Source organism: Rhamphochromis longiceps, linkage group LG3 (genome assembly GCF_057381845.1).
Source record: "Rhamphochromis longiceps isolate RC_006_pf linkage group LG3, R_longiceps_female_GT1.1, whole genome shotgun sequence".
Classification (NCBI taxonomy): Eukaryota; Metazoa; Chordata; class Actinopteri; order Cichliformes; family Cichlidae; genus Rhamphochromis; species Rhamphochromis longiceps.
In genome coordinates this window covers 35,796,866-35,806,563 of record NC_140559.1, presented here as the reverse complement: position 1 = coordinate 35,806,563, position 9,698 = coordinate 35,796,866, and the positions used below count along the sequence as shown (strand labels likewise).

Below are 9,698 nucleotides of genomic sequence, written 5' to 3'. Positions count from 1 at the left end.
TACTTAAAGATAATATACCAAAGTAAAGAAGTTTAAAATATTGTGGCGAGCTCAGACAAGGAGGAGACGGAGGTATCGTTTGGTCTTGCTTCCCGTGAGCTAGCCAGGGAGCACAGCCGTTTATTAACATTTGCAGAAGAACACTGCCGCTAGCTAACTGCTCAGCGCGGCAACAACAACAACAACAACAACAGACAGGGCGCCCTCTGACCCCGGAAGGACACACCGTCGCAGCGAGAGGGGGTCACCCGTCACTATGGCAACATGCACAAAACATAACTGTACAAACAGAACCCCGAACAGCCCTGACCCGCTACAATATTATTCATTATTATAAAAACATATGGACTATACCAGTAGAATTTAAAAGTCATAAAAGCATACACACAAACAGAACAGTATATAATAAAATATTTAACTAATATTTAAAATATTTAACTAATTAGCAATTGCTGTTGTCCCTATTTACTTTTTGTAGCCTCGAGTTTCTAATGGCTTGTGGCCATAAGCTGGTGTCTCCAAAGCTCAAAGATGGTCAGGAGCTGAATGGGATGCTGATCCTAAAGGTTTTTAAAACCAAAGCCCTCTATGTAAGGCCATCAAGGACACTTTTAGTAAGTTTCTAAAAGAATGAAAAGTAATCATGATTTGGGAAAAAGCATGTCAACAATTGGGCTTCTAGCAAAATAGAATATATTTATTTAAAACAAGTGTTTGGGAGCAATCAATATGGATATTTCTTATTTCAATCTTTTTAAGATAAGCTATAATTACTTGCTTTTGATATATGTTTTTGGTCTTTCTCTGTTGAAGAGTGAATCAGATGAAGACAAAGATCCTTCCCACATCAGCTCCAAATCAGCATTAAGCAGTTGTGCAACTGATAAGGACAGTGACAATGATTGATTTGAAGTTGATAGTTCAAAAATCCAAGACATGAGCAGCCAAGTCACTACAAGGTTAAGAAGTCATGTTAAAGGTGATAACCCTGGCACTAGCAGTGATGAAGAAGATGATACTGGGACCAACTGTATTGGAAGGAGTGTTGGTAAAAGGCAACGAGCTAAGCAAGGAAGTGATGGGAACAGCATTTGTGATGAAGGCTACATGGCAAGAAGTGATGACAAACCTAGCACAAGCAGTCACAGCAGAGATTTCAATGCAAGAAGTGAAGACATCCCTGCCATGAGTGTTAATGATGAAGATTATTCTTCATATTTAACTCTCGTGGCATCGCTTTCTGGCGATTCTTCAGATGATGAGGATTTAAATCAAGCTATAATTGCGAGCTTGGAGAATCAGATGTGAGTAACAAACATACAGAATTTGAGTTTGAGACATGATTATAGCTTTCCAGAATTGTCAAATCAATATAAAACTTTTAAGCTTTAAATCTCTATGATCAGTGTGACACATATTCTCAAATTCTGTAACATGACTACATGGCTGATATATTTTCTTTTCTTTTTTTAGTGCAGAAAAAGTCCCTGTTCAAGAGATACTGCTGGAACTATCAAGAAAAATTAGCACAAAACAGCAGTGCAAATTTAATATAAATCGCTCTGCTGTGTGGGAGGGAGCCTTGCATGGTTTTCAAAGGCTATCTTATGATCCCAACTTGATGATCTGTGTGAAATTCTCAGATGATATGGGGAAAAATGAGGAAGGGGTTGATTTAGGTGGGCCGAGGAGGGAATTCTTGAGACTATTGATGGACACAATTGCCAGGTCAGCCATGTTTGAGGGGAAAGAAAACTGCAAGAACTTGGCTCTTGACAGTACTGGTAATTACCTGTTTTTCTAAGATTAATAGTGGGAACTGTTTAACTGATATTTATTTTTACAGGCAACATTACTGACAATTTTGCTTTTCCTTTTATTCTGTTGCTTTGCAGCTCTCAGAGGGGACTGGTACTACATCTCTGGGAGAGCCATTGCAGTGAGCTTGGTACATGGTGGTCCACCACCTAACTTTCTGTCACAAACAGTATTTTCCCTTCTGGTTGGTTGGAAATTCAGCAAATCCAGCCCTGGAAGACATAGCTGACCTGGAACTCTTTGAAAAAGCCAGAAAGGTCTCTATATGTTTATTTTATAAATCTTATAGTGAATTGAAAATAGTTTGTGTTCCAGTTTTCTTTTGCAGGGAATGTTTATCCGGATCAGTCTGGCCATTGCTGAATGCCAAGTTTTTATATGTTGCTGCTGTATTAAACTAAGACTCAGCAGATAAGGGTAGACAAAAGAGTATATTTTCTCATTTTTTTAAGCACATTGTAAACATATTAAAAAAATATGTGTAGTCATTTGACTTCCAATGTACGCTTGGGCATATTGTGATTGTGTAGACTACTGGTGGCTGGGTTCCTTCTAATAGGTTATAAGACTACTGAGTAACTTCCATAACAAGCCCTTCCTCTGCTCTTTGTGATGCTAGATATCTCAAAGTACAACCCTTGAGGACCTTGAAAAGTCAAAAGAACCTCTGCTTGATTACTTGACCAATGCAGGATGCCTGAGGCCTATGCGTTCACTAAGAGACAGGGATCTGCTGGTACATGACATTGTCATGTTTCAGGTCATCCACAGGGTTCAACGTCCATTTCAAAGGTATTTGGGTATTCTGTGTTTTTCAGATTAATTAAAATGGTGATAAAAATCTTACCTATTAATCAAAATGGCCAGTTAATAACCTAGTATAATTGATTGTGCCAAATTGATAATATACAATTAACTTAGAAGCATGAAATTGCAGAATTATTGAATAAAATTTCTTTGTGCTGTTTATCCAGATTTTGTGAAGGTCTGAAAACTCTTGGGGTTCTCGAGAAAATGAGGAGGCATCCAGACAGTTTTCGCCCTCTGTTCTGCTATGAGCCACATATGCTGACTGCTGACCAGGTGGATGATCTTTTTAACATTCATCTATCTCCAGAAGGAAGCAACAGAAGAGCTGCTGAGGAGATGGTTGTTACCTTCTGGAGAGACTATCTCCAAGATGCAGAAGGTAATTGTCACTTTAATGCACAATAAATAGATGTAACGATTTATAGGTTAGCATTTCTGAAATCTTTATTTTAAATAACATACTCATATAACAATAACACCACATTACCCTCTTGGTTGTAGTAACATTTTTACATAGTTCTTTGAGACTATTGAAAGATGAAAAGCATGCTCTATAGTCATTGCAATAACAGTCATTAAAATTCTTGCTTTAGATTAGTACTCACTGACAATTTATGTTGGCCAAATGAAATAACCTTTTAACACTTTTTTCCTTCTCTGTTTTATGCAGAAGAAGAAGGACCTTCCAAATTACAGAAGATATTGGCCTTTGCAACTGGAGCAACTGCGGTGCCACCTATTGGCTTTTCCCCAGCACCCTCGATTGAGTTCATTCATAGAGGAGACGATGACTTCTCTTCTACACCAATTTTCCCTCTTGCCAACACGTGTGTTAACTGCATTAGGCTGCCACTGCATGTTTCATACCAGCTGTTCAAGGAGAAGTTTGATTTTGCATTAGGTAACACTTACGGCTTTGGCAGGGTATGAACACATTATGCTGGAGGAGTTTGCGTGTTTCTCTTTTGTATTGGTCTCTCTATTGATTCAAAGTGAGTATTGAGTATTAACTTGTTAAGGTTTTAATATTTCCAAATTTACCTGCCTCAGTCAAACTGATGTTTTAAGACATCAATTTGACAAGAAGTGATTGTTCTTCAGGATTCATACAGGTAGATACCAATTGTTTAACAGCACGTCAGAAGTTAATTTAGATTGTTGAGTTTGAATATATAAAATTTGTGTCACTTTACTCATTTCATGTGTATGTCCATCGGTTTTTGATTTGGTTGTCTTTGTGTTTGTTTATTCTTCTGCAGTTTCTGTTTGACAACAGAGCTGTCATTTTATCAGTTTAAAGAAAATGGTTTCAATATGTTAGCTTCGATCACATATGTTTTCTGAAATGTTTGTTGTATATTTTTATTTTTTATTTTTTGCAAAATATTTTATTTAATTCAGAAGGTGTAAAAGTGAAGAAAACACATCTATTCCATGATTTCCATCATTTTCTAATGGATTCACTTGTTGAATTATGTTCATTGCAGTCTCATTTATGTTGATGTCAATAGCTGGAATATTGACATTATTGTTTGTTTGAAGTTCTGGTAATGGCCCTTCTTTATCAACGCCATAATAGTTATCAACATGAAAAATGTCATTTATAAACGACAGGATTCCCACATTGTTTGTGACACCTGTATGCCACAGCTGAAGAGGGGTCTGTCCTCCTTGTGTAGAGAGACCATGGTTGTTCCACTGATTGACAAATTCTGTTAATGCTCTTTCAATCCTTGGCAAATAAACATAATGCAGACAAAAAAGATGTAGCTCATTCAGTGAATCCAACATACCCTGTTCTTCCATAAAGTTAAAGATATTTATAAAGTGTCTTGATACAACTCTGTTGAGTTCTGCCCACAGTCTTTCAATTCTTTGGTTATGTACTGAAACACCTGTAATAACACTGCCTACTCCTCTTCTCTGTAACATAAAATGAGCAACCTGCATATTTTCCATACCATGATCACACCTGACCCTTAAGGGCAAACCAAAGTTTTGTATTCCTTCCAAAAATAATGATAAGACACTTGAGGCTCTGTTATTGGATAAGCAACGTAAGTATATGATAGTTCGGCTGAAGCCATCAACACAGCCATGCAGGACCAAGCGCCACCTAATCAACTTGTGGTTGCCGTCAAAATGCCTGTTGAGAGATCAGAAAGCATTACTACAGTTCCACATGTTTGTTCATATTATTTAGTAGTGAATTCCTGACCCTGTACTTAAACAAAAACTAGAGGTTTCATTTTGTACATTTACTTCAACAACAGCACACCTCTCTCTCTCTCTCTCTCACACACACACACACACACACACACACACACACACACACACACACACACACACACACACACACACACACACACACACACACACACACACACACACGTGCTTACATGTGCACACACATACACACAGTGGCATAAAATGTCTTTTTCCACACTACGTTTACCTGGCACAATTGATGTTAGAGATTAAAATTGTGATGTAAAATAAAGGATTAAACAACTCAACAGTATATACATTAGACAACATCTAAATTGATGTACTATGAATCTCCCAAATATTTAACATACTTATATCAATTTCAGTTTTTTTGGTTATTGTTATTTTTTATTATTATTATCTTATGCTGATCATATAGATTAACTTCAGTAATGTTTTGAATGAAGGACCTTTAATTTTGATGTATTGTGTTAATACTTTTAAACAGAAGGCCTGGCCATTTGTTTCAAACCAGTGAACTTACCATAAGTGGTTGGGGGCATGAACACTATAGATCCTTCGCCTTATCGCATGACGACGTCTAAATGCACGTCCAATACGATCCACTTCCTGTAGACTTTGTCTGACCCTCCAACGTTGAACTCTTAAGCCACGAGATCTCAGACGTCCAAGAATGTATACTTCCCCTGCATTTGGAGTGTTCTGTAGGATATCCGTCACAAGGCCATTCAGTTCTTGATTTGAAATATCCACATAGCTTAATGGCTCAACTCCCAAAGTTTGTCTGTGTCTGTACAGGGTTGTTCGACTTATTCCAAAGCATGATGCAATTCTCTGCCATGTCATACCAATGGAAACAAAGTGAGAAATCTGTTCAGCAGATATAGTGTATCGTGGCCGACCTGGATGACCACTCAAGGTGGTTGGGGGTAACAATCTGTGGGTCACATAAGCAGATCTCTGTCTAGCATCATATTCATGTAGCAATCTGCAAAAGCATCTATACAAGGATCCTAGTAGGTTAGTGGCAACCCTATTATTGGGATCATATCGAGATACAGCAGCAAGAAATTCTGATAGAGTTCGTGTATGATCATCTAGCTCTCTATAAAGCTGCTCTTGTCTGATATTGTCCGAATTTTCATTTTGGAGCGCCCCTACATTGCAGAGCACAAGTAAAAAAATCTTTCAACATCTTCTTCATTGGTTCTCACTTCAAACAACAAAGAATGTATGTAAAAAATGACAAAGATCCGATGTAATTTCATTGTAGATGAGGTACTGTCAGACACAGTCTTTCCAGATTATACGGGCAGCTAGCATAGCCAGGATGCCCCGACTTGTTGCAATAGGCTGCTACCCTACAACAATGTTTGGATAGTCACTGATGAAAGCAAAAGATTTTTCAATTATACCTCTAACAGACTGTTGTAGACGTCACCACGGTGTTAGCTGTGCATTAATGTGTTATTTGTTTTTCCTCACCTTCCTGTGCAGCTAAAATACCTTCCTGTTCAATTGAAATCTTCTTGGTTTTCAGTAGTGTGTGTGAGAGCGTTTCAGTAGTGTGTGTGAGAGCATTTCAGTAATGTGTGTGAGAGCGTTTCAGTTGTGTGTGTGAGAGCGTTTCAGTTGTGTGTGTGAGAGCGTTTCAGTAGTGTGTGTGAGAGCGTTTCAGTAGTGTGTGTGAGAGCGTTTCAGTAATAATGTCCCTTACGGCACCTCATAATTAAGAGTCTCTGCTGGTCCCTGGTTGGATTGGGTGAGCTGTTTTGGACTTGTTTTGATATGACAGCTACTGAGTTTCCATTTAAAAAAAACTGCCTCCAGCAGCCATTCCTCTTGCAGCAACTGGCAGCAGCAGCAAACCCTTTATTGTTTAACCCTGTGTGTGTGTGTGTGTGTCTGACGCACAAGGGGTAAACTGCCTATTCATCTTAGTATGAGGGTGGCGCTTGCCTTTTGTTTGGCTTTTGTTTCTCGTAGGGTTTAGGTAGCACTACTGTGGAATAACTTGTTTTGCTTGTTGTTTTGACCTTGTTTAACTCTGGAGGTTATGCTTTCAGTTTTGGTATGATTAGTGTACTCAACCTTCAACCCTATCACCCTTTTTTAACCCTTGCTCTCCTGTACCCCCAGTCTAGGGTGCAACATGAGGTGGGGGCTTGTATGCGTTTTTTCTGGGGGAGGTGGGGGTATTGCCATGCAGGGTTTTCTGGCGTATCAACCATTGGCCAATGGATTACTATAATTTCCTTATGTGTATTATCTTTGCTTATAGTGGTAAATAAACTGCAGTGAACAGGATTTATGAAGAGCTCATATATAAAATAGAGCAATTATGCATTTGCAAGTGTCTTTTATGACTCCACCCAGTCATTTTTGGCCATATAAAGTATCTTTGCAAAACTGTTATAATTGTTGCTTATATTTCTGCTGCCCTCATGACCAGAGTGCTCTTAAAAGACATTTTAATGTCATGTTTTAATGTCAGTGACACTCTTTCATCCTCTTTTCATCATCCAGTCCTTAAGTGGCTGGAAAAACTAGAAGCTCTAGCAGCAGGCGGGTGCATGCAGCAAGAACAGCCAGCTCACAAGTACCTGGGAAGAGAGAGAGCAATACACGAAACTAAGATTGGGGAGTGGACCCCAGGAAGTGCTGGGACCATGACTATCCAATACAAGTTGCCAATACTACTAACAATAAAACAAAAACAAACCTGCATAAAAAAAACAAAAAAACAACAGCAACAATAGTAAAAACAATCATTGCTGAATCGTAGCTTCAAAGACTACAGTCCGTTGAGGAACTTTGTGTAGAAATGTGGTCCAGCTGGCTACACAACATCACAGTGAATGCATTCTTTCAGCAGACCAAGTGAAAATATGAAGACCATTATGTTTGATCTTTATCTTGTATAGGAATTTATTTTACTTATGTATTAATCACATTATTTTATTGTATAATGCCTTGGTGCCACTGGATTTTAACAAGTCTCACACTCATACAGTAAGACAAATGGTGGGGGTGTAGTAAGGAAGTTGGGGGAAGCAGACCACTCCACAGGAAGAAACTTTTGTCTCTTCGAGGACTCTGGGAGTTAGCAAGGGAGTGTGAACCTTAACGCTGTGTACTGCCTTTTGTTCCTGAAGAAGGTATTTAACTGAGAGCCATGCTAGGCTCAGGGAGACTCTGTTGACCGTCTGCCCCACGGTCATGCAGGGACTTCATCAAGCTTGGTTGTCTGTTGTTTGTGTGTTTTGATTAAAGATTGTTAGCTACCGCTCACCGTTCGTCTGCAGGCTTTATTTAAATGGAAAACTTCCACAACAAAATGGCGTCATGAACAGGATGGTCCGTGTGGTTGCTGAACAACGGTTCCGTGGACGGGCTGATCACCCCTGAGGAAAAGGTACCTTTGTCCTACCGGCTGTTGAAGCAAAGGAAATGGAGATGTCACGGAGCCGTGTGTTTCAGCCACCACCGAGACCATAAATTTTGAGGGGACTCCTGCAGATGGGTGAGTTGTAGCTAAGTTGTATATACAGTCATGAGGAGTTTTTTGTCTGGCCGAGCCGTGAAGTGCCTGCTGCTCTGGAGTTCAAGTCTCCGTAAGGAAAATCCTGGGGTTCGAGTCCCCAGGCTTGTGTTCGGTTCCGGTGTTGTGCAAAAGAAAAGCAGTCGTCTGCCAGAAAGTAATTGCAAAAACACCGGTCCATCACAGGGAACGGTGGTTTGAGTCCACCGTTGATAATCACGTCTGCACAATACAGTGTGTGGAGTGATGGTATTTTAGCACTTTTCTGCCGAGAAGGGAAGAAGGCCATTGCAGGGGACGCTCTGAATGTAAATATGGGATCTAGATCCAGTAGCAGCGGACGTTTCACCCAGCGGCCAGATATAAAACTCAATATCTGACTGTATGGTAAAAACTGAGTAAATGTGTGGTGTGTAAGATTGCAGAGAATGGTTGTGTGGGAAAAGTTGATGTGTGTGTAAAAACAGAAAAAATGGGGTTAAAAAATGTTGAAAATGGGGAACAAAAAGAAGAGAGAAGTGTAGAAATGTGTGTAAAAGTTGTTTCCAACTAGAGGGAGAGGGTGGTACTGCAGGCCACCAGCTCCCCTAGGAGCTCCCCTACACACATGAAAAGGTCTTTTTTAGCAGACTTGTTGATGAAAATAAGCAAAAAAGAAAAAAAATAGGAAGAGGGTTTGGTGTTTTTCAATGTAGAACAACTACAATCTCTCTGGGTTTTTAAGAAAGGGGAGTTCAGAATCAGAGAGAGGAGATGTGTTGTTTTAAGCAGTGATAAGAATGATCAAAATGTCTCAGTGTGTCACAGGTGAAGAGCAGACCCGGATCAATTTTCCACGTGCCGCAGTCAGAAGAAAATTATAGCTTAACTTCCATGTGTTTGTCACCTTGAGAACACAAGCTCCAAGAATCTCTCCCTGAAGACAAGAAATGCAGTTCCAGAACAACGAGATGGATATCAAGAGCTTACAGCAGCATCCTGAGTAGTGAAGAAAAGGTCCAGCAGCAACTGTGCAAGACAGCGGCAGCAAGGAGAAAAATGGCATCATCATGACTGGATGGATGGATGTGCATTTCCAACGAGCTGCAACTTCACTGTGTGTGAATGGACTTTGAAAGGACTGCCTGAGTTGCACATTTGCCACTTTTGGAGCAAAATGGCAAGATGAGACAGTGGAAAACAGGACAAAGCTGAAAGACAACTGACTCTCACTGGACCGCCTTAAGGGGGGGGGGGGGGGGGGGGGGGGGGGGAGATGAGATGAGACCACAGTGGAAGGAGCAGGGCAGGACATGGAGGA

At 39.9% G+C, this 9,698-nt stretch overlaps 1 protein-coding gene and 1 pseudogene across 2 annotated transcripts; one reads left to right on the top strand and one right to left on the bottom strand.

Moving 5' to 3' along the window:
- The first annotated feature begins 248 nt into the window (after positions 1–248).
- LOC146674419 (G2/M phase-specific E3 ubiquitin-protein ligase-like) lies at positions 249–3,952 on the top strand (annotated as a pseudogene). Its single transcript, XR_014910627.1, has 7 exons — positions 249–614; positions 814–1,304; positions 1,474–1,784; positions 1,896–2,075; positions 2,438–2,610; positions 2,793–3,007; positions 3,299–3,952. The product of XR_014910627.1 is annotated as a G2/M phase-specific E3 ubiquitin-protein ligase-like (transcript).
- A 68-nt stretch (positions 3,953–4,020) lies between these two features.
- On the bottom strand, positions 4,021–5,703 carry LOC146674418 (uncharacterized). The gene is made up of 2 exons (XM_085401063.1): positions 5,381–5,703; positions 4,021–4,774 (listed from the first exon to the last, which is right to left on the bottom strand). The coding sequence occupies exons 1-2, from the start codon at positions 5,701–5,703 to the stop codon at positions 4,021–4,023; spliced, it is 1,077 nt and encodes a 358-aa protein (XP_085257189.1).
- Between the last annotated feature and the right edge of the window lie 3,995 nt (positions 5,704–9,698).

Bases quoted from the DNA above. Each gene is read 5' to 3' on its own strand.
- LOC146674418 (XM_085401063.1), bottom strand. From the start codon at position 5,703: ATGACATGGCAGAGAATTGCATCATGCTTTGGAATAAGTCGAACAACC. The intron at 4,775-5,380 runs GTAAGTTCACTG...ATCTCTCAACAG, and splicing joins CATGCCCCCAACCACTTATG to GCATTTTGACGGCAACCACA.